This window comes from Impatiens glandulifera, chromosome 6 (assembly GCF_907164915.1).
Source record: "Impatiens glandulifera chromosome 6, dImpGla2.1, whole genome shotgun sequence".
NCBI classification, from domain to species: Eukaryota; Viridiplantae; Streptophyta; class Magnoliopsida; order Ericales; family Balsaminaceae; genus Impatiens; species Impatiens glandulifera.
The window spans coordinates 55,730,406-55,757,816 of NC_061867.1; the positions used below are offsets into that span (position 1 = coordinate 55,730,406).

At 27.4% G+C, this 27,411-nt stretch overlaps 2 protein-coding genes and 1 long non-coding RNA gene across 3 annotated transcripts; 1 reads left to right on the forward strand and 2 right to left on the reverse strand.

The window, feature by feature from the left end:
- Window positions 1–548: 548 nt before the first annotated feature.
- Window positions 549–1,003, reverse strand: LOC124941184. The gene is made up of 3 exons (XR_007099609.1): window positions 859–1,003; window positions 708–773; window positions 549–604 (listed from the first exon to the last, which is right to left on the reverse strand). It is a non-coding gene; the product is annotated as an uncharacterized LOC124941184 (long non-coding RNA).
- A 16,141-nt stretch (window positions 1,004–17,144) lies between these two features.
- Window positions 17,145–18,482, reverse strand: LOC124943952 (zinc-finger homeodomain protein 10-like). The gene is made up of 3 exons (XM_047484407.1): window positions 18,392–18,482; window positions 17,931–18,206; window positions 17,145–17,488 (listed from the first exon to the last, which is right to left on the reverse strand). The coding sequence occupies exons 1-3, from the start codon at window positions 18,480–18,482 to the stop codon at window positions 17,145–17,147; spliced, it is 711 nt and encodes a 236-aa protein (XP_047340363.1).
- Window positions 18,483–22,540: 4,058 nt separating this feature from the next.
- On the forward strand, window positions 22,541–27,404 carry LOC124941702 (ubiquitin-like domain-containing CTD phosphatase). Its single transcript, XM_047482050.1, has 6 exons — window positions 22,541–22,894; window positions 24,158–24,302; window positions 24,524–24,638; window positions 24,742–24,805; window positions 26,320–26,485; window positions 26,941–27,404. The coding sequence occupies exons 1-6, from the start codon at window positions 22,608–22,610 to the stop codon at window positions 27,184–27,186; spliced, it is 1,023 nt and encodes a 340-aa protein (XP_047338006.1). The 5' UTR covers window positions 22,541–22,607; the 3' UTR covers window positions 27,187–27,404.
- Window positions 27,405–27,411: the final 7 nt, after the last annotated feature.

Here is a 27,411-nt window from a genome sequence, read left to right on the forward strand (position 1 = left end):
GATTCTTTAATCCTTACCACTACATGAATCAATGATCCCCAAAACAATATATGTCATCCTGAAAGAATATTTTTATGAGTTCATAATTCATGTTGGAAAGAAAAGTCATAGCTATTCCCAGAACAATGTCTCACCATTAATATTCAGGAGCAAGAAGATCACAAATGACGCCCACAAGACAGGACTGTTAATATTAAAAACAATAAAATTTTCAGCAAAATACGTATTTTTTAATCTAAAAAAGTCATATTTGTTTAGATAATAACTTTACTCCTACAACTGTTTTGAAATCATCCTCCAATGACGTTTGGATATGAACCTGCACCAGTAGAACAAATGAAGATCATCATCATCCTCTCTCAATGAATTTCAATCTATAGAAGAAACACTTACACTTATGAAACTATTTCGCAACTTTAAATAGTCAGACTTAGTAACTGATTTGAAAAATTGTTGAAAGAAGCATCCCTGCAACATATTGTTATCAATGGACCAGCCAAACCAATAAGAGATATAATAAATATGTCTTACAATATAGAAAAAGAATAGACTCCGACTGTAGAAATTAGTGTGAGCTCGAACAAGTGATGTCTCGTAGGTAAGCCTGAATCGTGAAAGATCTACACATACCCGCAAAGAGAAAAAAAATGTAAATTTCAAACGTTTAATCAAAATTCCTATAATAATAATAATAATAATAATCCTACCAGTGGAAAAATCAAAGTCAGGGGAGGGGATGTAGTCTCCGATTCCCAATTTTTCCAACTACGGATCTTGAAGATAAAATCAATTTATATAAGTTCATTCCTTTTGCAATATAATACAAATTTGGTTAGTTTGTGTTTATAGTTAAAATACCCTGAGTTCTGTAACTCCAATTGTGTAACTGCACTGTATAATATCATGAAACGGTGCATGATGAAGTCCACTTATAGTTATAAGTGGTACCTTTCCCTGTAGATGATGAAGAAAAAATAAATCAATAATGACTATAAGTTTCTATGTTGGGGGCGGTGGTGGGACACTTCATTCTTCGACCATGATAGATAACTCATTCCAAATGTATCACTTTTCTTCCTTTTAACTAATCTTACATCTTTAGTGTCTACGCAAAGAACACTTAGCAGCAAAAAACACATGTTAATGAATTGGGTCGAACTGAGTATTAGTTTAAGAACTATAGATTCTCAGTTTCTAAGCTAGACATAAATGACTTGGTCTGTTCTATGTTTTTCTTTTGAACAAAAATAATAAAAAAATTGAGTTTTAAGGATAAAGAGAGCAACTGTTATCACCTACCCGCTTACCTTCTGCGCAAAAAGCCACCCCCTAGGACAGAAACAAACAAGATATTCAAAATTCTGCTTTAATCACAAGCTCCAAACAGTATTCTATAAGCAATGACCCATGTAGTACAATCGAGCAGCTATGGATTTCATAAAACAAATACAATTAGAAGAAATCACTATCAATCAAACGTGGATCATGAAATAATTAAAAGAATATAAACAAGAGTGAAACAATTAGAAGAAATTAAAAAAAAAGTGAAAGATCTATACATACTGACGAGATTTCTTTGAATCGATTTTCTCCGATCGTGTACTCTCAACAGAAGAAGATAAAAAAAGTGATGCTTACCTATCGGTGGAATATTATTGTGTCCAAACTTCAATGAAACGTTCTCTTTCAGTTGTTCTTGTCGTTCTGTGCGTTGATTGCGATGTCCAAGTGATGGAGGAGTCGTAAGTGATTACCTAGTGAAGTAGCTCCACGAGGAAGACGTATCAGGAATAGAAAATGATGGTGATATAGATGATGATGATGATCTAGAGATAAGAAGGAAGAAAATGCCTACAACAGAGAGATTGGGGAAAGTCGGTGATTAGGTTAGAAAAGGAATGGATATGTTCTAAGAAAATTAATTAGGTTTGGGCTTGGCTCTCTGTATAGAGAAAGGAAGATTTTAAATTTAAAAAAATATATAACTTCAATCTTTGTTTTTAAATATAATATAATATTTAATTAATTTATTTTTAGTTTATATTATTTTTTATTTTTTATTTTTTATTAAATTAAATTAAATTTAAATAATAATTAATTAAAAGATAGATGTTAATAAATTTTTTTAATAATGATATAAAAAGTTTAAAAATTATGTTATATAAAAAATAATAATTAAATTTTAATGTTATTAAAATTTTAAGTTAAATTTAATTTATAAAATTAAAATAGTGAAATAAAATATTTTTAAATTCAAAAATAAAATATAAAAAATATTAAAATTTAGAATACTTAAATTATAATGTTTTAAAAAAGTTTATATATATAAAAAAATTAAAGGTAATTTGTATAAAGGTTGGCAAAAGTATTTTTTTTACTTTTAACCACGCTTAATATGCGTTGGCATATAAGGGTGGTTAAAAGTAGGTTTTGTTGTAGTGTGATACCAGCACAATTCCTATTATTGTGGATCATACTATTGTTGGTCCTAACTCCACTAGTCCCAAACTAATCAAAGAACTAGTCTTGATGCAACTACAGGTCCTAGTTTTAATGTTTTTAGAATTCAAATATCTATAGGACAGGGAATACTTGGCCCATATGATACAAACAAAATTGGGTCTGATGGTACTCCAATAGGTCGTGAGTCCACTCTTCACAATTCTAGGAATGCAAGAAGGAACCGAAAAAACAATGTCATCAGAATTTGAAATGACCTGATCCATGGGCTTAGAGTCACCTTTCAAGATAATGAACAGAAGAATCCTGGACAAAAAAACATTGAAAAACTAACAAGAAATAAGGAAGATCTTAAGAATGGACTGGAAAATCTTGGATTTTGTGAAATTAAAAGATCAAGTGCAGACGAAGAAAATTTGGTCTTGAATAAGGCAGTGAGCCTTGGTTTTAAAGTATGGCGAATTAAAATCGATAACATATATGAATCCAGTAGTGAAGAGGTTCAAAGTCAGAGAAGACCTACTAAAAAAGAACAAGCTGAAAATCAAAGACAAAGTAGAAAGATCCTGAATCTAGAAGCCACTAACTCTATAACGGGAGAAGATGAGATCTATGTGAGGCAACCCTCACTCAATGACAATAGTATTCAATGTAATCAAGTTGTAGCCATTGAGGATAGCGAGGAAAGTGATGCTTACGATTTCTCTGATGAAGAGGTCCATGAAAGTCTAGAAAGTCAGGAACTCAACACTTATATCCATTCATGAATATAGCGACATGGAACATAAGGGGACTCAATGACCCTCTGAAATGCAAAGAAATCAGGAGGATCATTGTGAACCAGAAGATCACTATTATGGGTATTCTTGAGACAAAAGTCAAAAGTTGAAACGTTGAGAAGGTTAGCAAGTTGTGTATTGATAGCAGTTGGGAAATTATTCACAACTCAAATGAAAAAACGGGCAGAATCTGGGTTATCTGGGATAACAAAGTTATTGAGGTCAGGGCTCTCTTTTCGAATGATCAAGCAATCCTGGTGGAGGTCAAAGACAGAATCACATGAATCGTGGTTAATCTTGCTATTGTCTATGGTAACAACTCAAGCACTGATAGAAGGTTCCTCTAGAATTGTCTTAGAAACTGGATCGGTAGTGATAAATCTTGGGTTGTCCTCGGTGATTACAACGTAACCAGTAACGAATCTGATCGTAGCCTAGAATCTTAAATAACTCGGGATATGATTGACTTTAATGATTGCATCAGAGGTATGGGTTGTATCGAGTCTACCAATTATGGGAATTTCTTCACTTGATCTTCTACGAGAGGGAATGAGCAAATTAGAAGAAGTAGAATTAACAGATGTATGGTAAATGAGAATTGGATTAACCAATTTCCGAGAATTCAACTTCACGTTCTGAATCCAGGTATATCTGATCACTGTCCGATTAAATTGTTTTAGAAAAATGAAGAAAAGTTCAAAAGACCCTTTAAAATTTTCAATTTCTGGATGAAAAATGATAAATTCAAGGGTATTCTCGAAAGCGTATGGTCTACAGATGTCAAGGGATCCAACATGTACAGGGTTTTTGATAAGCTTAAACTCCTGAAGAATCATCTTCAAAACTTTGACAAGAAGAAGTTCAGCAATATCTCCAATAGAGTTGACTGCTAGAGAAGAACTGGAAGAAGTTCAGAAAAAGTTATTAAGGGATGATAGTGATAAATAACTCAATGAAACAGAAAGGGATGCGCTTGAAAATTTCAGGAAGCTGAGTTAGCTTGAAAAAAAATTCCAGGAGACTAAAAAAGAATATTGTTGTAGAATATATGATCCTTTATTGAATGGGTCACACCGTGGAGCAATAAAAAAAAGTTTTTACTTTTAATTAGAAATCAGACTTTGTTAAAAGTTTAACAGAGAGCTTTTGTATAAATAAAATTCATACTCTTTTTTTTATTAATACTAATTACCAATACCAAGATTTTGAAGAAAAATTGGATATACTTGAAAAAACCTCATTCTCGCCAAAAATCAAAAAAAAAATCAGTTTAATGAGTGAACTTGATAGGGAATTAAAATTGAGTTTAAAGTTGAAAAAATCCTCTTTATTTTCCCAACAAAAAAAAGAAAAATAGAGTCAAAATATGAAAAAAAAAATTGAAATTTCTTTTCAATGCGATTCGAAGTAATGCAAATGTTGAAAAAAAAATTGATTGAAATTAAAGAAATAAATAAAAAAATACCTAGATGGTCATACAAATTAATCAAGGAATTAGACCAACAAGAAACAAAAAGTGCTGAAAAAATCAAGACAGAGCTGGCTCTCGTTGGGTGACAAAAACACAGCTTTCTTCTACAGAAAATGCAAGGCTTGAAACATGAGAAACAATATATACATGTTGAAGAATGATGATGGTGAATATGTTCAGGGTCAAAAGGGTGTACAAGATTTGGCTATCGATTTCTATAAGCAGCTTATGGGTATAAGAACGCAGTATCAAAGTCACCTGAATACCTTATATCAGATTATTGATAGGAAAATCTCTATAGAAGATAGTTGCAAGTTGATAAGGGTGGTCACGAGGGTTGAGGTTAAAGAAGCTCTGTTTAGTATTGATGGGAATAAAAGTCTAGGTCGTGATGGGTTTAATGCACAGTTCTTCAAAGACAATTTGTCGGTTATGGGTAATGACGTTACTGATGGGGTTTTGGGGTTTTTCAAGAACAGTAAGATGTTAAAGCAATGGAATACAACGGTCCTAATCTTGATCCCCAAAACTACAGTACCCGAGAAAGTACAAGATTTCAGACCAATTTCCTACTGCAATGTGATTTATAAAATAATTTCAAAAATCATTTCTATATGATTTAAAAATGTCATAGGAAAAATTATAAATCTTAACCAATCTGCATTCATCCCCGGTAGGACAATCTCTCATAATATCCTTCTCATAAAGAGTCTTTTAAAAGACTATAGGAAAAAGAAAATATCCCTAAGAGTGGCTTTCAAAATAGATATCAAGAAAGCTTTCGACTCTATTAGATGGGAAGTCATTCAAAACTTTCTGGTTGTTTCTGTTTTTCCAATGATTTTTATTGATTGGATTATGCAGTGCGTTTCATCATCCTACTTTATTGTTAGCGTCAATGGAGTCCACGGAGGCTACTTCAAGGGGGAAAACGGGGTAAGGCAAGGGGACCCCCTCTCTTCTTACCTTTTCGTAGCTATCATGGCGATTTTTTAGAGCATCTTCGCGATGTTCCGAAAGAATCGTCCATACATCTTTCACCCATTCTGTGAGGTAGAGGAGGTAACCCATTTATGTTTTGCTGACGATTTATTCATTCTAGCGCACACAGACATTGATTCTATTAAAACTATTAAGGTTGCACTAACATTCTTTTCTAAGGTTACATGTTTAACTATTAATGAAATCAAAACTGTGACATTTTATGGAGGCGTGAAGGACAAAATAAAGTAGGACATCTTCAACATCATGGGCATCAAGGAAAGCAACTTTCCCGTAAGGTACTTAGGAATTCCGTTAACCGCGAAGTAGATCGAGATCTCACACTACAAGCTGCTGATTGAAAAGGTAAAAAACACAATATCTGGTTGGGCAGCAAAAAAACTTTCTTATGCAGGGAGGATCAAACTTATCAAAACTGTGGTTATGGGTAGAGCTAGGAAATGGGTTAGCTAAATACGAACCGACACGATCCAACACGATATTTGTACGGAACGACACAATACGATATTATCTCACTCGGGTCTTAGGTTGACACGATACAAGCACAAGACGACACGGTCACGACACGATTATGAGTTTATACGATCAAAACACGGTTACGAGTCGACACGGACACGACACCAGTATAGACACGACACAAATATAGACACAACACGACACGAGTACGAGTATACACACGAAACGAATAGTCAAATGACCTAAGCTACCCACATTAACATTCTCTAAACCTATTACATTTTTATTCAATTAATAAATTATTTAATTTCATAAATGTAATATTTATAATTAAAATTAAACACACTAAAATATAATATTAAAATAAAATATTAACTTAAATAATATAAATTAAAATAAAATATAAATAAAAAATAAAAAATTAATTATATGAATAAAAATGTGAGTCTATTAATAATTCTCTTCGATATTATTTTGTTAATTACATATTAATTTTTTAATTATTTATAATTTTAATTATTATTAATACATTAAATAATAAATATATGATAATAATTTTAATTTTAATTTTAATAACATAATAATATATATTTATAAATTTTACCCACCTTTCTCACTTTCTCTCACATTTTCTTTTTCAAACTACCTACTTTTACATTAACATTATCAAATGGTCACGTCTCTCTAAATATATTTACATTTTAATTAAATTTATAAATTATTTAATTTTATAAATATAATATATATAATTCAAATTAAATATACTAAAATATTAAAATAAAATATAGATCTTAAATAAATTATATGAACATAATAATTATCTCACGTATTACTTTTATTAATTTACATATTATTTCTAAAATTTTAAATTATTTTAAAATTTTAATTATTATTAAAAACATTTAAACAAAATATATGATAATAATTTAACTTTGATAATATAATAATATCTTATAAATTTTACTAACAATATAATTTAATATATATAAATAAATAAATAATTAATTAACATGAGTGTCAAGACATAATTGTGTTGACACAATAATAAAATCTAGTCGAAATAACACGAAGCACAAATTTAAATACGAGTTAGTACGACACGAATAAACTCGTGGACACGAATAACACGAAACGAAAGAGTCTGTGAATCATAATATTTTGAGTGGGCCAAGACACGATACGACACACATAAGATTTAGACACGACACGATTGAGAGTCTAACACGACTTGCCCGAGTCGAATACGAACGTTTATGTACGATACCCAGGTCTAGTTTAAACTAAAATAAAATTTTCAAATTCATGCTCGAACTCAAACCAAAAATTGTTTTCAAAATGAAAATATCAAACTTTCTTACATATTAGAATTTATTTTCACTTCTACGCCATTTCTATGTTTTTAGATAACATTGATTTCTTTTTACTTCATCATAAATTTATAAATATATATAGTCAACAACAAAAATAAGTTTAAAGATGTAAGGTTGAATAACATTATTATATATAATGATTTTCAATTTATATTAAGGTTGGATTATTAAGGATATAATAATTAATATATTACATATAATATTGAAAGAGATAAAAAATAATAATATATTATATATAATAAAGTATATTATATATAATATTAAAAGAGATAAAAAAAATATTAATATATTATATAAAATAAAAGATAAAAAAAGTTAGTATATATTTTATAAATAATATGAAGAGATATAAAAAAAGTTATTATATATTTTATAAATAATATGAAGAGATAAAAAAAATATTATATATATTATTATATTATATGTTGAGAGGAAAAATAAATTTACAAGATTAACAATATACTATAATATATAAAAAATATATATATATATTCTTACAATAAATAAGTTATTATCTTAAATATATATAATAATATTTAAAATAAAACAGGTCAATTTATTTTTTTTATTATCTATTTTTTAAAATAAGTTAAATTTTAGTTATTTGTTTTAACATGTATTTTATATATTAATTATTTTTAAGCTTAAACATTTCATATTATTGAATAGGATAGTTGTACGTGTTATGTTTGAATAAATGACTTAAAAAATATTAATATATTGAATGTTCAAACAATTTATTTCGTTTTGTATTTGACTTTAAATTTTTATTTTAAAATTTTGATTAGTAATGGTGGTGTGATATTTTTAAATTATCCTATTTTGAAATTTTGAATAGTTATGATTGATTCATATTTTCATTTTGAAATATCATGTTTTAAATGTTGAATATATAAGAAAGTTTGATATTTTCATTTTGAAAACAATTTTTAGTTTGAGTTCGAGCATGAATTTTAAATTTTTATTTTAGTTTAAACTAGAGTTGGACATCGTACATAAATGTTCGTATTCAACTCGGGCAAGTCGTGTTAGACTCTCAATCGTGTCGTGTCTAAATCTTATGTGTGTCGTATCGTGTTTTGACCCACTCAAAATATTATAATTCACGGACTTTTTCGTGTCGTGTTATTCGTGTCCACGAGTTTATTCGTGTCATACTAACTCGTGTTTAAATTCGTGTTTCGTGTTATTCCGACTAGATTTTGTTATCGTGTCAACACAATCGTGTCTTGACACTCATATTAATTATTTATTTGTTTATATATATTAAATTATATTGTTAGTAAAACTTATAAAATATTATTATATTATCAAAGTTAAATTATTATTAGATATTTTGTTTGAATGTTTTAATAATAATTAAAATTTTAAAATAATTTAAAATTTTAAAAATAATATGTAAATTAATAAAAGTAATATGTAAGATGATTATTATGAGACTCAAACTTCTATTCATATAATTTATTTAATATTTATATTTTATTTTAATATTTTAGTATATTTAATTTTAATTATATATATTACATTTATAAAATTAAATAACTTATAAATTTAATTAAAATATAAATATATTTAGAGAGTCGTGGCATTTGATAATGTTAATGTAAAAGTGGGTAGTTTGAGAAAGAAAATGGGAGAGAAAGTGAGAAATGTGGGTAAAATTTATAAATATATATTATTATATTATTAAAATTAAAATTATTATCATATATTTATTATTTAATGTATTAATAATAATTAAAATTATAAATAATTAAAAAAAATAATAAGTAATTAATAAAATAATATCGAAAAGAATTATTAATAGACTCACATTTTTATTCATATAATTTATTTTTTATTTTTATTTTATTTTAATTTATATTATTTAAGTTAATATTTTATTTTAATATTATATTTTAGTGTGTTTAATTTTAATTATAAATATTATATTTATGAAATTAAATAATTTATTAATTGAATAAAAATGTAATAGGTTTAGAGAATGTTAATGTGAATAGCTTAGGTCATTTGACTATTCGTTTCGTGTGTATACTCGTGTTCGTGTCGTGTCGTGTCTATACTTGTGTCGTGTCTATACTCGTGTCGTGTCTGTGTCGACTCGTAACCGTGTTTCGATCGTATAAACTCATAATCGTGTCGTGACCGTGTCGTCTCGTGCTTGTATCGTGTCAACCTAAGACCCGAGTGAGATAATATCGTATTGTGTCGTTCCGTACAAATATCGTGTTAGATCATGTTGGTTCGTATTTAGCTAACTCATTGCCGAGCTCTACCCATAACCACGGTTTTGATAAGTTCGATCCTCCCTACATAAGAAAGTTTTTTTGTTGCCCAGCCAAATATCGTGTTTTTTACCTTTTCAATCAGCGGCTTGTAGTGTGAGATCTCGATCTGCTTCGCGGTTAACGGAATTCCTAAGTACCTTACGGGAAAGTTGTCTTCCTTGATGCCCATGATGTTGAAGATGTCCTACTTTGTTTCGTCCTTCACGCCTCAATAAAATGCCACACTTTTGCTTTCATTAATAGTTAAACCAAGATCAGAATCTTGGTTTGGGCAGAAAAATAATTTTTTAATTTTTTATTATCTTATTCTGATATTTATTTAAATTAAATATTGTTTTAATACTTTAGTAATATATATTAATAAATTTATTAGTATTTATCTGTTTAAACTCAATTTTACTCCAACTTTAGTGTTTGAAATCAAGAACAATAAACTTATTCTTTATATCAAATATTAACCAAATAGTTCAAGTTCTATTATCACTAAACATGTATTAAGTTGAGTTTATGGGTGTTGATCTGTTTGATTTTTTTGAGTTATTCGAGTTCCTTGGTTCAATTTATTTTTCTTTTTTTTCCAATTCGAAAACTGAATCAAATTCAAAAAAAAAATTATTCAAACCGAACAAATTTAATTTTTTATAATATTTTTTCCAAATTAATTTTGAATTCGAATTGGTGACTACTAAGAAATTATTGGTGAGATATCTAGATAGGTGGAGAATTTTAAAACTTGTAGAGTCAGAGATGAAGTGGGCAAGTGGAGGGTTTGATGACTAAAGATAGGGAAAAGGGAATGAGAGATTATGGTATTATCACGTTTAATAAAAATGTTATGGATCTAGTAGGAGGCCCAAGGAAAATTAATATATAATTATTTAATTATATGTAATAAATTATATAATATATAATTAAAATAAATAATAAGACAAATGAATTCGGTTTTCAATTTGGTTTTCGAGTTGAAACTCAAACTCAAACATCTGAAAATCGTATTTGAATTCGAATTGGTTTAGAATTTGATTTGAAAATCGGAAAGAAAATTCGAATTCGGTATATTCAAATTCGATGAATTCGAAATCAATCAGATATTCAATTCATACTAAATATTGAACACCCTAATTGAAGTCATACTAAATATTGAACACCCTAGTTGAGGTGATTAACTATATTAGTATGTATCGTACTTCTAACAATTTTAAAAAATATATATATCAAATATTATACATATTATTATGTTAATCTATTATTTGTTCTATAAGTGTCAATAAAAAAAATATAATAAAATCAACTAAGTGTCATGTTTAATTTTCATTTAAAGTATCAAATTGAAATATTATTTGTGTTAGTTTTTTGTAGGGACCATGTTTTTACTCCAAATTGGAGTAATTCTGGGCTCCAAATTCTTTTTTCACAAAATTTAATCTTTTACTTAGAGCTTGTTTGATTTAAGGATTTTTAGTTGTTTTTTATCAAAAACAAAATTTTATTTGATGAAAAATTATGTTATTTTGATTTAATTAGTTTAATTATTATAATATTTTTGTATTTAAAATTTAAATTATAAAAATGAAAATAATAATATTTTAATTAATTAGTTAAGTGATTTGATAATTAGAAAGATATATAATTCACTAAGATTATTCAAATTACGAGAGATTTCTAAAAAGATCAAATGTTGTGAACTCGAATTTCATTCGATTTTTATTTAAAATAATTTAAGTTAAAAATGGAAAACATGACTAGAAGGACATTTAAAAAAAAAATAGTTGAAAAGATATATGATGGCGATGAATATTTATAAAAATTCCAAACCAAACAACAATCAAATTATTAGGGTTTGTTTGGATTGAAATTTTTTAAACAATCTGAAGAGATAAATAATGTAATTATTGATGATAATTTTTAGATTTTTTTATTTTTTATTTTTAGATAAAAAAGACTTAAAAATATTAATATATAATAATAAAATTATAAACAATAATTTAATATTAAAAATATTTTAATATTTTGATAAATAAATTGAGTGATATGACGAATGAGAATATAAGTAAAATGATATTTGATTAATTTTAATATTTAAATAATCCAAACCGAACAAACCCTAAAAACTTATTGGTTTTTTTTTAAACCCAACAATAATAAAATATTATTCATTCATATTCATCAATCCAATCACTTAATTCATTAACTAAAATATAAAATATAAAAAAAAAAAAATTATCATTATATATTAATACCTTCAAAAAATTTTACCTTAGAATTATATATTCTTCAAAATCAATACCACTCAATTATTTTTTAATAAATCAAGTTTACCCAAACTGAAACAGAAAAATCTTAGTGTTTAAATGTTTTAAAAGTAATAATAATAGTAAAATTCACTAAAAATATTGTTTGTAGTAATATTTTATAACTGCTAGAATTATGTCCAGATGAATTAGTTATCATTTATCTAATTAGGAAAATATTAAAGAATATGATAACTTAGAAGAAAATAAAAAGTTAATTATCATATATAAAGTGTAGAAAATGCAATATATCCTTTATATATATAATATTGATAGGAGAGTGCAAAATAATTTATGGATAATCTAATTAGAACTTTTAATTAAATAATTGTTACAAACCTTAGTATTGCTTTGCTATAAATCATTAACATATATATGTTGTTACTTTCTAAAGAAAGTTTTACTTATTTGTTGTCACATTAATTAATAGTAAACCAATATATTTGTAAAAGTACACAAATAAAAACAATAAATTAAGGATATCCTAATTTTTTTATTTTTTATATGTCAACAAATTCAATTTAAACTTATTAACAGGTTTCAATTACATAAAAAAAATATGATTTTGACGTCTTAAAATCGACAAAACTAATTTTTCAATTTTTTTAAACTCGGTTTCATTTAAACACTAAAAATTTACGTACACAATTTATAACATTAAAATAATTATTTTAATTTATTTTCAAACAAATAAAATCAAAATAATTAACTCTAGGGCTAAAACATAATTAAACAATTAATTATATTAATTATAATTAATTAAATTAATTATTGTAATAATTAAAAACTAATTAATTAAGAACTATCGCCAAGAAAAATAAATTTGAAATAAATGTTATATTCATTTTATTTCAAATTTATAAAAAAAATTAAAATAAATAATTTAGAATAAATGTTATATGATTTTATCCCAAATAAATTATTTATAAAAATCTCAAAAATATAAAAATAAATAAATATGAAAAATAAATGTTATGACTATTTAAAATATTTTATATATTTTGTAGGTTGAAAACAAAGTCAAATGAATGAAAGAAAAATCATTTCAAACAAGCCCTAAAACTGAAAAAAATGATAGTGATTTGCTGCATCCGGAATTAAAAGAAACCAATGTAGTAGACTCTACAGCCATCGGGTGAGAGTTAGAATCTCATCCAACGCCCAACAGAAAGTTGTGTTGCCCGCTGCAATAAAAGAGAGATGTATCTGCGAAACATCGGATCGACTAACGTGCATCTCAACGTAGTTAGTCAAAACGCAAACGAAGCGCGCATCACTGATGGAATGCCCAGACTTTCACGCTTTGGCCAAAGACGGCGATGTTTCAAGACCCCCTCAGCGCTCAAATGCGTAAAAAGAAAACGACATTGTTTCCGCTCTGTTTTGTCTTCTTTCTCACGAAGAACAACAATGATCATCAATCGAAACTTTTAATTTTTCAAAAGTGAAACTCGGCTGATTCGAAAGCTAAAATGATCACGATAACATGGTGATCATTTCACATGTGATCATAGGCTTCATCATCGCTTGGATGATCAAGTTGGATGAAGAATAAACAAAAGACATTAATGGTGTTTTATTTGAAATTTGATCAACTATATCGATCAACCGACCTAAGGAGACTATAAATACCCCTTAAGAAAAAACTGAACGCAATGATCAGAATCGCAAATCCTCATTCCACTCCATACGAAATCAGCCATTAAAATTTCAAGTTTTTCTTGAAAATTTTGAAATTTTGTATAAGGCTCTATGATTCGATTATGATTCTCCAACTCACTCTAAGCTTCCAATCATGTTGTAATTCAACTTATGAATTCAAATTGAAATTTTTATACTTTAGTTCGACCAGTTAGATATACTGCTTGATTGTTCAATTTCTTGATTGGAAAACGATCCTAAGATCATTTACAAGATTTATGTCGAAACTAATTTAAATAATTCAATCGAAATCAAAAGTACCCAAATTTGATTTTGAACATTTTCAAAATTATGTTTTTGTTCTTGCATTGACCCAAAAGCCTTACCAATACATTTTTAAAGATGTTAAGAGTATACACAGACCAATTCCAAGCAATTCAGGTCATGTTTGATCAAAAACTAATTTTTTTATAAAAATTAAAATTTTAGTTTTTGAATTGGTTAAATGAATATTCAATGTTCATGTTTTGGTTTTGGTTTTGGTTTTGGTTTTGGTTTTGGTTTTGGTTTTGGTTTTGTTTGATCATCGTATGTATATGGAAGTTGCTGGTCCTTATACCCAATAAAACCTTTAAAATCAAAAACATGTTTTTTGTCCAAAAAATGCTTGAATCTAATAGGACATCATCCAATCGAATAATGCATCAGGATGATGTTATAAATGATCATTGGGACTAAGAAAAGCTCCCCTACAATTTGATGTTCTTGACATCTGACCGAAGGTTCGACGTGGGTTCAATTTCTGACCGAGAAAATCAAACCCTCACATACACCCGACAGAGAAACCTCGCACCCGACCGAGGGAATTTAGTCTAGGCTTAATTTTCGACCGAGAAAACAAGCCCAACAAGGTTTTCGACCGAGAATTTCTAGCCTCGAACGAGAACTCCCCACACCTCGATTGAGAGTTCCCCGCATCCAATCAATAGGTCTCAGCCTCGACCGAGAATCTCTCGCACCCGACCGAGAACTCCCCACACCTTGATCGAGAGCTCCCTGCATCCGACCGAGAGTCCAGCGTTCGCGACCGAGAGATTGAAACCCTCGACCGAGATGACCATTCTTAGGGTCCGTTGGTCAAGATTTTAATTTTGAAAAAAAAAATTAATTAAAACCCCCAAATCATTTTCTAAAAATATGAAAAAAAAAATAGAAAACAACATTAAAATATTTTGATAAATGCCCATTTGATTTATTTTTAAATTATAATGTCTTTAAACTAATACTTTGCAAGTACCTTCCTCAACATCATAAATACCAGCATTTAAATATTATTCTATAATTTTAAATTCAAGAAAAACATGTTCATATTTAGGACTTTAGAATAATTTTTTAAATAAAACGTAATAAAATTAATTAAACACACTAAAATTAATTTAACGGGTACGAATAATATAGTATAAAAGTTCTTTCTTTAGTATCACCAAATATCAAGCTTAAAAGAATCTCCAATCAAATATATGTTTATATACGTATACAACATATTTTATTGATTTTAAATTAAAAATTAGTTGACAACTTTTTTATTAAATAAATAATCTCTTAATTAATTATGTTTAATTAATTTAAAATACATATTTCTTTAATCAAATTATAACTTGATTATTTTAAATGTAAATAATTATTTAAATTTGGTGATAAAAGTTAATTATTATTATAATTAATTTTAAAATGTCAAAACATGTTTTATAAATCTTTTAAATTTAATACTTTTGTTAAAAAGATTTTTAACACATAAATCGATGTTAAATTTTGTCGAAACTCTAACTTTTCCGAAAATAAAATTATGGTTTATAATAATTTTTTAGATGAATATTCTTGAATTAAATATTTATTTAATTAAACATCACATATTTGTTTGATCTACTGGTTTTTTTTGGTTTTATCGGGTTTTTCAAAAAAAAAACATTTGTTTGAATGAATTAGATAAAAATTAGGTTTTTTAATTTCTTCCTATTATACCCCTTCTAAATATTTATAAATTAATTAATATTTTTTATGAATAAATTTCCTTATGAATATTTAATTTAGATGAGATATATTTATAAATTAATTAATATTTTTTATTTAAATATATTCAATTTTATTTTATTGTATAATTATTTATTTATATGAATTATTTAAAATTTTAATTGTATGTTATATAATATAGTAGGTTATAGTTTTATTTATATTGTGAATTTATTTTTATTTAATATAATTAATATAATTTTTTTATTATTGTCATATTAGGATAATATAATTGTTATATTTAATTTATATGAGGTATATTTATAAATTAATTATTATTTATTATTTAAATATATTAACTTTATATTTTAGTATAATTATTTTTTATTTGAATTATTTAAATTTATAATATGGTATGTTATAGTTGGATTTATATTGTGTTTTAATTTTTATTTAAGGTAATTAATAAAAATATTTAAAATAAAATAATTTCAGAATTTAATTTATATTACAAATAGTAAAATGTAAATAAATATTATATATATATATATATTAAAATGAATTTTTATTAATATAAAATATTTAAGTAGAGGGTAATTTGAGTATTTATATGAATAAAATTATTGATTAGATATATGATGGGATTTTTGGGTTTTGGGATAAAAATCGAATAAAATTTTAATAACCTTTACATTAAATAAGCCCTAAAGTAAAAAGTTTTTAAATGATTGATGTGTTAAAATTCTTTAAAGTATGATTACACTTATACAAAGTTTATAGGAAAAAGATGAATATAATATACTAAACAGTTGTAAGAGTTTACCTTTTAAATATATATATATATATGATATGATATGATAGGTTAAGTAAATTTTAAAATAATAAATTTTCATATTCAATTCTTAAAAAAAATGCTCTAGATTGAAATGTTATGTGAGGACTAAAAGAATTTAGTTTCAATAAAAGATTGAAAATAAAAATAAAAATTACCTTTTGTAAAACTTAATAAAAAAAAACTTTAAATTATTATGATAGTTGAAGGAAATCTTAATATACTAAATACACATATTTGATTCTTACAAGAAAACTTTTTAAATTGAAATGTTATGCAAAGATTATAAGGGTTTAGTTGATCAATAAAAGGTAGAAAAAAGAAATTACCCTTTTCAAAAATAATCATTTAAAGAGAAAATTAGATTTGGAAAATATAATAACTAAGAAAATAGCAATAACTAAAAGGAAAACCATAAAATCTAGTACTGATAAAAAAAAAATAAACAGTTCAAACAGAGAAACATGCATGAAAAATAAATCCAAATAGTACTTAGTACTTAATTAATAAAACACTTCAAACACAATAATATTAATCTTTCCATTCAGCCACGTCCACTAACCATCCCACCGTTACTTCCACCATTCCCATCGCCGCCTCCATTTCCATCTCCGCCTCCGCGATAATATGATGACGGACCAGCACAGCTGGTGGAACCCGAGGCGGCGTTAACTCCGCTAAAAAGCCTGTTCTTGTTATTCCTCAACCATGTCTTGAAAACCTGTGGTGTCACACCAATCTCATGACAAAACTCATAAAGTTTATTCTCATCATGACCTAGAAGCCTCCAATGAAGCTTATCAGCATAACCTTTCATCATCTCTTTTTGAGATAATGTCAAAGTTGTTCTCCTTTGTTCCCTTTTAGTTACCATATCTTCTCGATTCTCTATAAAAGATGATTAAAACTATAGTTATTGATTTGTAACACTCAAAACGTTTTAAATTGAAATAGAAATTATTAATGTTGGGTCAAGCTAGTAGACTCGAGTGGGCCGAGTCCTATTCTAAAAAAATTTAAACATATAGTTCAATGTAAAAATTAATACAATTAAATTAGCGCTTAGTGTTATTTATCTTATTTAAAAGTTTATTGGACTATATGTTAATGGTTCGAACCTTAAAAAAAAATATTTTTAATTTGTTTGACGCGACTCGTGTTGCGTCATAATTGGGCCGGCCCAAATTCTAGGTTTTACGTTAAAAAAATAAACAAAACAACTTATCATTACCGTAAACAGCCCTAAGAAAATTAGGGTACGAAATGTAGTTGCAATTTTAAACATAGAATGGCGGCGGATTAAAAAATAAATGAAACAACTTATCGTTACCGTAAACAGCCCTGAGGAAATTAGGGTATGGAAAGAAGTTGCCATTCTGAACATAGAATGGCGGCGGATTCTGATGAGGCGGAGGATTAGGATTCTTGGTGAGTTCCGCCAGCCGGAGATATTCAAAGGCGTTATCAGGATGAACTTGAACAGTTTGACGACGGTGAAAATCTTGGTGACAACCGCATAGCCCACAAACAAAGGCTTCTAAATCATCTTCACCCATTCTCATAAAGTTAGCACATCCATCAAAAATGTGTCCATTTGGTTCATTACCTACAAAAAAAAGTTAGTAAAAATAAAACCATTAAGATCTCAAACAAAACAATATTTAATCATAAATCCAAATCATCCATTTGGTTCATTACCTAAAAAAAGGTTTACAAAAATAAAACATTTAGATCTCGCAACAAAATAATATTTGCAAGTCATAAGTTAATTAGAAATTGAAATCATCTTACAAAAGTTTCGCCTGCATTCCCAGTGAAATATCAGCGTTGCCATTTCATCACCTTCTTTCATGATAATGTTATGACGGAAGTTATCACTCATGGTGGAGATGCAGAGAAAAATGATATCAACTAGAGATAAAGAAAAATATAGAAAGAAAGAAAAATGATTTTTTGATAAATAATATAAAGAATAAAGTTGGAGGAAAAAAAAAAATATATATATATATATAATTAATTTATTTGTATGATAAACCAATCTCAATTCAAATTATGTGGTATAGGTAATATTGAATGGTTTTATTTAATTTGTATGAAAAGAGAGAACTTTTTATTAGTTGAGGATAGACACAAAATATTATATCAATTTCTGTGAGAAAACACAAACCAGATATAATTAAAGTTATTACATTAGTTATCTCAAAAATAATAAAAAGTTAATAAATCTAGCAATTCTTATATGATTAAAATCAACAATGACCTTGTAAGTAAAAAAAATATATTGTGAAATTTTGATATTTCATCTTGGTTTTGATTAAATGATTAGTAGAGGTTTATATTTGATAAATATCATATATGAATAAATATATATTATATTAATTTAGCACTAGTTTTTTAATGTTTTAATTAAAAAATTGAGAAGACTTAATTGATATTAATTAGTTATATTAATTTGCGTCCCAATTCTCAACTATAAAATTTTAATTGTAGACACGACCCCAACTATTAAAAAAAATTGTTTATTCTTTTTAAATGCGTATGATCCAATAATAAAGATTTAGAATTTATATTTTATTTTGTAATTAAATTCAGTTGGAAAAACAAGCCCACACAAAATTTGAATTATTTATTTTTATTTTTATTAATTTTAATTTTAATTTTAATATAGGAACCAACATGAGTCAATCCATGACACCACACAAAATTGAATTATGAAATCTTAATTTTAAAATGTAATCTTACTAGGATTCACAAAATTTGTAGTGGGGGTAATAAATTAAATTATTATTCATTTTAAAAAAAAATACACTTTTTTACCTTTCCTTTTAATAAAAGAAATATTAATTTAATTTAAATTGATTTTTTTCCTTTTTTTCTCATTGGTTGAAGTTTTTATTTTTAAATTTAAAAAGGTTGCATTAAATTACATTTTACATTTTTTTTCTTTTTTTAATATTATAATTTTTTAATTAATTATTATGTATAAATAGTTGGTGTGTTTAACTTATAATATTACAATTTATTAGCTAAACATAAGTTTATACAATAATTTTTTTAAATAAATATATATATTCAAGTCGGGATTACGCTTATAAAACTTCAAATGAAAGTAAAAGTCATGTTTAATAATATACCATAGTTAAACACAAATTTATACAATAAAAATTATAAACAAGTATATATTCCAACTTCAATGTTTTAAATGAAAATAAAAGTCATGATTGTGGGGTATAGGTTAGTCTTCTACTGTAAAAAAAATCTAAAATAAACAAATATATTAACTAGTATAATTAAATTTAAAAATATAAAAAATATATTATGATTGTTATTAAGGAGATGAGAATACAAACTATATAAGATAATAATTCATAACGAAGTTGGACCAAAAGAGATGAGAATAGAAAATATATAACATAATAATTTAGGATTATGACACAAAATATAACGAAGTTGGACCAATAAATATTTATTGATCATCGATAGTGTCCCTTCTATAACTTTTTTATAAAATATTGGTTCAAGTAACAATAGTTATGACGTCTCTATTTTATAAGGGTGCATTAAAAATATTAAGGCTAAATTATTAATCATAATCCCATTGATAACTTAAATTGTTCATTAAAAATTTAAAATCTCGTCAATATATAAAATATAAGAAAAAGTTTAAGAAAACCCTATTGCATGGTTGGTAGGAAGTAGGTGTATCCATAATCGGGTAGCCGTTGGGCAGTCTCTTAACACGTGGAGCACAGTTTCGACTTCGCCAAAACAGATGTCGCAATTGTCTGATGGAGTCAGAAGGCCTCGCTTTCTTTCGTGGTTTGTCAGTAATCTACCTTGGACGACCAACCAGAGGAACGTCCGCATTCCTTGCCATCTAATCTAATATCAAAGCCAAATAAAAATATTCTCGTTGAACTTGTATAACTAGTTTAATTAGATGTATAAACTAATAAAAATTTATTTAAATGTATATACTAACTTATTTAAGGGATTTAATTTTTTAAAAAATTTATATATTAATTAATTAAATATTAATTTTCTTTCTCCTTCTTTTTATTAATTAATTAATCAATTTTTCTCTCTTGTTTTTATTAATTAATTAATTTATTTATCTCATTTTATTTATTTATTTTTGTGAAGTATTTTTATTATTTTTTTTAATATAAAAAAAATAAAAGTAGTAGTTTTTTATTTAATTTTTTATTTAGATTTATAGTAATATTAAACAAAATTATTAGGTTACTATTTCTTTTATTCTTATTTTATAATCTTGATTATTACTTTAATGAGTTAATGTAATATTCAAGCTCTTTAAAGAAATCAAACAATTTTAAAATAATACGAAGAAAGAAAATAATAAACAGAAAGAAATTAAAATAATTAAATACTAATATATTAATATACCAATAAAAATAATAGATAATTAAAAAAATTAATTAATTAAACAAAAAGTAGAGAAATTAATTAATTAATAAAAATAAAAAGAGAGAGAAAAAATGAATATTTAATTAATAAATATATATATATATATTAAAATTTAACTTTTTCTAAATAGTAAAATAAGTTAAATGAGTCAATTTTTGATATTATATAAGTTTCATTTAAGTCAATTTTTATTAGTTCATACGATTTAACTAAGATAATTGTAAAAGTATATATACATGTTGTTTTCAATAAACATGTTGATCAAGAAAACAACAAATTTTCTTATAAGATCAAACACCAACATTTACTTAATCTTTTAACATTTACTTAACCTTTTAATCTTATCATGTACAAAAATGATTTGAAATTAAAAAAAGATTAACTATTTTATATATAAAAACTTTTAATATAATAAACTAATTGTTTCAAGAAAATCAATCAATTCTCTGATCATACTACATTAACAATCAACCGTTTACTTAAACTTATTAACATATTAAAATTATCCTAACAAAAAGTTTAAATTTTCAAAAGTTCACTGTTTTACATGATCTTGTACGAATTGTCTACAAACAAGAATGGTTGACATCACTTTCTATAATTAATAATAATAGTAATAAATACTAATTATATTTCCTTTTTCCCAATTACAAATATATATATATATATATATATATATATATATATATATATGGCATATAATTTATTTGATAGTACTTTATTAGCTTATTTAGAGTTTTTTTATCTCATTCAAAATTATGCAGTTAACAATGTCTTGAATTAAAATCAACTTATAACTGTCGTAAAATTAATTTAAATCGTATATGGGTTGGTAATAAGAGTTGGATGAACTCTCTCAATCTTATTAAATTTACTTAGTGGATAAATTTAAACTGACAAATATTATTAAAAAATTTAATATATACATTATTTTTTATATTATTTCAAATGGGTCATAATTTTTAATATATAAAACAATAAAAAAATTAACATTAAATTGATGAGGAGTGATAGAGGAGAGAAATTATGTTAGTTCGATACTACACATACATTGTCACTAGAAAAAAAATCAACAAATGAGGAGGGTGATGCTTCACTTTTATACATAGATGTCATTTTATGAGTATAATACAAGCACTGTCGGGGTAGCATCGAATTAACCGAGAAATTGAGAGAAAGAATAAAAGAATGAATGACGTGACATCATGTTATTGGCCGAAAAAAAAACTATAAGGAGAGAGAATAGAGATAAATTTTATTATTGGCAATTGCTACACATCATTCATCATTCCATCCATCATTCCCTAGTGCAATTCATCGTTCCATCCATCGTTCCCTCGTGCAAATTCTCTTTGAATCATTTATCTATATTAATATATATAAAAAAAATAATTGAGCAGAACAAACCCTATTCACAATGAACTAAGTGAATCCAATTGGCCCAAATTTTGTTTTTTCAGCCCAGTCCAAAAAGATTGATAATAATTAACATTTTTAGAAATGGAAAGAGGAAGAAGAAGTGAAACTTTCGATTAAAGCTTTTTCAAGGGAAGAAGAAGGAAGAAGAGAAACCGCAACTATGGCTGAAGCTTCTTCATCGTCGGTGACGTCTTTGCCGTCGCCGTCGCCGTCTTTGACGGAGGAGGAGCTAACACTAACTGTGAAATGGAGTGGAAAAGAGTACACAGTCAGAGTCTGCGGCGATGATTCAATCGGAGAGTTGAAACGACGGATATGCGAGGTCACTAATGTGCTTCCTAAACGCCAGAAGCTTCTATATCCAAAAATCGGATCAAAACTAGCCGATGAATCAGTCCTCATCTGTCATCTCCCTCTCAAATCTTCCCTCAAGATGACAATGATCGGGTTTGTTCGCTTATATTTCTCTCCCTCGCTCTTTATCTATCTAGTTTTCTGTCATTTGGTACATAACGCATGCCGATTGTTGACAATATGTGTTTATTAGTCATTTCTTAACGTGTAGTTGTTGTTTTGAAGTCGTTTGATCTGAATATACAATAGATATTACTAACCGCATCCATAGCCTTTATGTTCTAATTGTTAAGATGATTAGATCGATATCTCACACACAATTTTGATGCAAACAACTTATTGATGATATGAAGCTTTCATTCCTTACTCAATTTTCGTTTGATGATGAATGACTATTAGTATCAGTTTAAGATTTACTCAAAGGAAAGTTATGCCATCCTAGATATGTTGAGTTAATTTTGTCTCGTTGCAGGAAGGCTAAACGTACATGAAAGCTTTGAGAAATAGGGCAGAAGTACTTGTTTTTCTTTTCGTTGACTCGAGATAGATATATTTGAATTAAGATATTATCACCAATAGTCTAGCGGTTTAATGATTAACATGTAAGATTTAAGGCACTTTGGCTTGATCCTTCCACATTCAAACGTTTATACTTGATGTCTTGATGTTCTATGTTTGAATCGTCGAACCCAATCTGTTTGTACTCATCTGCGATTCTGCATTTGTGTACTTGTTTTCTGTTGTGAAGATTTTTCTCGTAACTCTGTACTGTGGAAGCTATGGTGGCATTGACAAGCTTCACAGAGCATATATCTGTTTAGGGTTTGTAGTATAAAACCACAGTTTCTGTCAACTACATAGCTACAAGTTTTTGCTTCAAGATTATGCATGCCTCTTGGTATATACTATATAATAATAAAACTGCACTCATCATTGAGATATTATCGCCAATAGTCTAGCGGTTTAATGACTAACATCTAAGATTTAAGGCACTTCATCTTGATCCTTCCACATTCAAATGTTTATACTTGATGTCTTGATGTTCTATGTTTGAATCGACGAGCCCAATCTGATTGTACTCATCTGCATCTGTGTGCTTGTTTTCTGTTGTGGAGATTTTTCTCGTAACTCTGTACTGTGGAAGCTATGGTGGCATTGACAAGCTTCACAGAGCATATATCTGTTTAGGTTTTGTAGTATAAAACCACAGTTTCTGTCAACTACATAGCTACAAGTTTTTGCTTCAAGATATAATAAAACTGTACTCATCATTGAGATCCTTCTTTTCCATCATTGCTTTCCTGTCTTACTTTTTATTTTAGACCATTTAGGTTCTAAACTGAAAGTTGATTTTAGGACCGTGGAAGATGATATAATTGTGGACCAAGTGGACTCTTCGGAGATTGTTGATGATTTTGAAATTGGGCAAGATGAAGCAGTTGACATTAAGGATAAAGATATCAATAAACAGAAATTGAGAAGGAGAATTGATCAATACAATGTCAGTATTTTATTCTGTTCTATGTACTGCAAGTCTGCAACCGATATTTGCAGTTAATTCTAATTTCTAATGTGTCTTAATCTATTCTACTCCAGAATTTATTGACTAAAAGAAGTTTGGAAATCCAGAACTATTCAGTTTTGACCTATAATTTTAATTTAACTCATCAAACATCAAATTTGTGGAAAGATAGAATTTTGATATTTTCCTAAGTGTTGTAGATTGATGTTCGAAATCCATGCCGAGAAGGTAAGAAGCTATTGGTGCTGGATATTGATTATACCCTATTTGATCACCGCTCTACAGCAGAGAACCCATTAGAACTTATGCGCCCTTGTGAGTGAATAGTATTATCATATCATTATAAGTACTAGAAAACAGCACCTTAGCACAAATGCCATATTTTTATTATTTTTGACAATTTTTAAATGTGATGCAGATCTTCATGAGTTTCTTACTGCTGCATATGCGGAGTATGATATTATTATTTGGTCAGCTACCAGGTTAGTCTTCTTTTCTCCTCCAGTCTTACTTTAGAGCATTTTTGGGGCTGGAGGGTTTATTGGTAACTCAAGGTAGATAATAATTGTGACTCTTTTTCTGTGGCCTGTGTTAACTTGGGATGAGCATTGGTTGAAATTCAGCACATTTTACCCAAATCAAACAAACCCAATCTATAATTACCTATATCATTCATAATAATTTGGGTTGAGTTGGGCATGGGTTGGGTATAAACCCACCCAATCTATCTCAATTACATAAAACAGCAACAACACTGTTGTAATAAACCGGGGTTTTGGGGTTAGGTCATATATTCCAGTTTTATTTTATACTCGAATTAAGTTAACCTGATCCAAGACTAACCCAAAATAAATTACCCAAACCAGAAAAAAGTTGTTCGGAATATGTTGGGTTTCGTGTTTACCCAAAAAATGCTCAGCCCTAGTGTTAACCACGGTTTTGGATATATAAATTTCAGATGAAATCATTTGTATAAATGTCTGTTTTTTCAACACAATAGATCACTTTTTTTGACTTCATCTGGCATGTGCCTTTGAAAATTTTGAAATCCTTAAATAGGATTTCTACCTCCTGCTATGATGATCTGTATGGTTTTCCTGCATTCCATTTTCCATTTATATATAAACCTTTTAAAAATGGGGGTTTTTCTTATATTATAGATAGTTTAAGAAATATCGACAATGTCTGTAAGGAAACCAAGATCAAAGCAAAAGTGGGCAAATTAATTTGAGTCAACAAGCTTTTCTCCTCTTTGTCCCCCAATTTTGATTCTATCTTTGCTTGTGTTTGTTCTTTCAAGATTTACTATCCTGGTTTATGATTATCATTTTCGGACATATTTTTCCTTCAGGTTTTTCTTTTTTCTATGTTTGACATTAAACATGTTAACCGTAGAAATTAAACATAACTGTACAATCCCCTCTTCAGACATGCATGAATAGGGTTTTGACACATAAAGCACCAAAACAAGAATATGACCATTTAAAACAGATCATATCATCAAACAACAGAAAATACTAAGCCTATCTGGAAACCTAGTATTTGTCACCGTCTTGTTCACAATTACATTTACTGTCCCATTGGAAAAATGCCAAAATTAAAATCCATAGAATAGAGAATCTTAACCGGAATTTGGAGATAGGACTTTGACGTATTTTCTTTTCGTTTGGTATAAGATTTTTATGATCATGATCCTGAATCATCATCCACGTTATATTGTAATTTTGGCTTTATTTGGAATAATGATTAAAAATCAGATTATTATTTTATAGATGGATTTTTTGTAAAGATATTTTGGTTATTGTACCGAGTAAACCACTCTTTACATCAAAAAAAATTTCCAAATAATCCTACATGAAACAATCTCTTGATTTAGTTTTATGGGGATTATTACAAGAGTTCATTTCCATTTGATTAGAAAAGTTTCTCATCTCATTGCAGTCAAATTTAGAGTTCAAGCTCCATACCATGTTAAAGCTGTTTGTGTTTTTTGTAGCATGAGATGGGTTGAGCTGAAAATGGGACAGCTAGGAGTTCTCGACCATCCGAATTACAAAATTACAGCTCTCCTAGATCATCTCGCAATGATCACAGTTCATTCTGATGCTCGTGGAATCTTCGACTGCAAACCCCTTGGCCTTATTTGGGCTAAATTTCCTGAGGTATCACTTGGTGTTTTTTTATTCATTCCCATCCAGTCATAAATTTGTTTTCCATTTCGAAGAGAAAATTTGAAATGGGATTAGTAATGTTGCCTCTTCGAAAGGTTTAAGCCAACTAAAATTACTAAAATCCTTAGATACAAAGATATTATAGTTATTTAACCAAATAATCCACTTTTTCGAATAATTCTAATTATTTAAAATAAACCTACCTCAAACAAATCATCGTATACATAAATTACAGTTTTTGAGTTATATGTTTTGGATGGGGGTGGGATTTGCAGTATTATATTCTTTAGAATACGATAATGTTTGATGGGTTTAGTTCTTGTTTGATTAACCAGAAATACTAAAATATCCCCTTTTTCAAATAACCCAAGATCAAACAAGCTTTTAGTCTACATATATTACAGTTTTTGAGTTATCTGCGTGTTGGATGTGGGTGGGATTTGCAGTATTATAGTGCTAAGAACACGATAATGTTCGACGATCTAAGAAGGAATTTTGTGATGAACCCAAAGAATGGATTAACAATAAGGCCATTTAGGAAGGCTCATGCCAATAGAGAAAGCGATAGGGAACTCGTGAAGCTGACACAATACTTGCTTGCGATTTCGAAACTCGATGACATTAGCGGTCTCAACCACAAGTACTGGGAGTCTTACAAAGAAGACAATTCCAAGAGACGCAGACAGGCATAACAGATTGGAGGTAAGTTTTTTTTTTCAAAAAAAAATTACTGGGGAAGTTATTAATTAATATGTTTGGTAAAACAGAAAAAATGGTGTATTATGATATGATTTGTGTAGAACAAAACTTGTTCTAGTTTAGGACAGAGATCTGTTTTTAAATGGAAATATAGTCTGTCTGGAAACAACATTATTTAAATATGGTGATTTTTGTTTGTTATTTTCTTCAATTTGCTT

What these genes read in the sequence shown, in the direction of transcription:
- LOC124941702 (XM_047482050.1), top strand. Translation starts at nt 22,608, where the DNA reads ATGGCTGAAGCTTCTTCATCGTCGGTGACGTCTTTGCCGTCGCCGTCG. An exon ending in CTCAAGATGACAATGATCGG is followed by an intron (nt 22,895 to 24,157) that starts GTTTGTTCGCTT and finishes AGTTGATTTTAG; the next exon opens with GACCGTGGAAGATGATATAA. An exon ending in ATTATTTGGTCAGCTACCAG is followed by an intron (nt 24,806 to 26,319) that starts GTTAGTCTTCTT and finishes TGTTTTTTGTAG; the next exon opens with CATGAGATGGGTTGAGCTGA.
- LOC124943952 (XM_047484407.1), bottom strand. Translation starts at nt 18,482, where the DNA reads ATGAGTGATAACTTCCGTCATAACATTATCATGAAAGAAGGTGATGAA. An exon ending in GGAATGCAGGCGAAACTTTT is followed by an intron (nt 18,207 to 18,391) that starts GTAAGATGATTT and finishes TTTTTTTTGTAG; the next exon opens with GTAATGAACCAAATGGACAC. An exon ending in TTTCCTCAGGGCTGTTTACG is followed by an intron (nt 17,489 to 17,930) that starts GTAACGATAAGT and finishes CATCTTTTATAG; the next exon opens with AGAATCGAGAAGATATGGTA.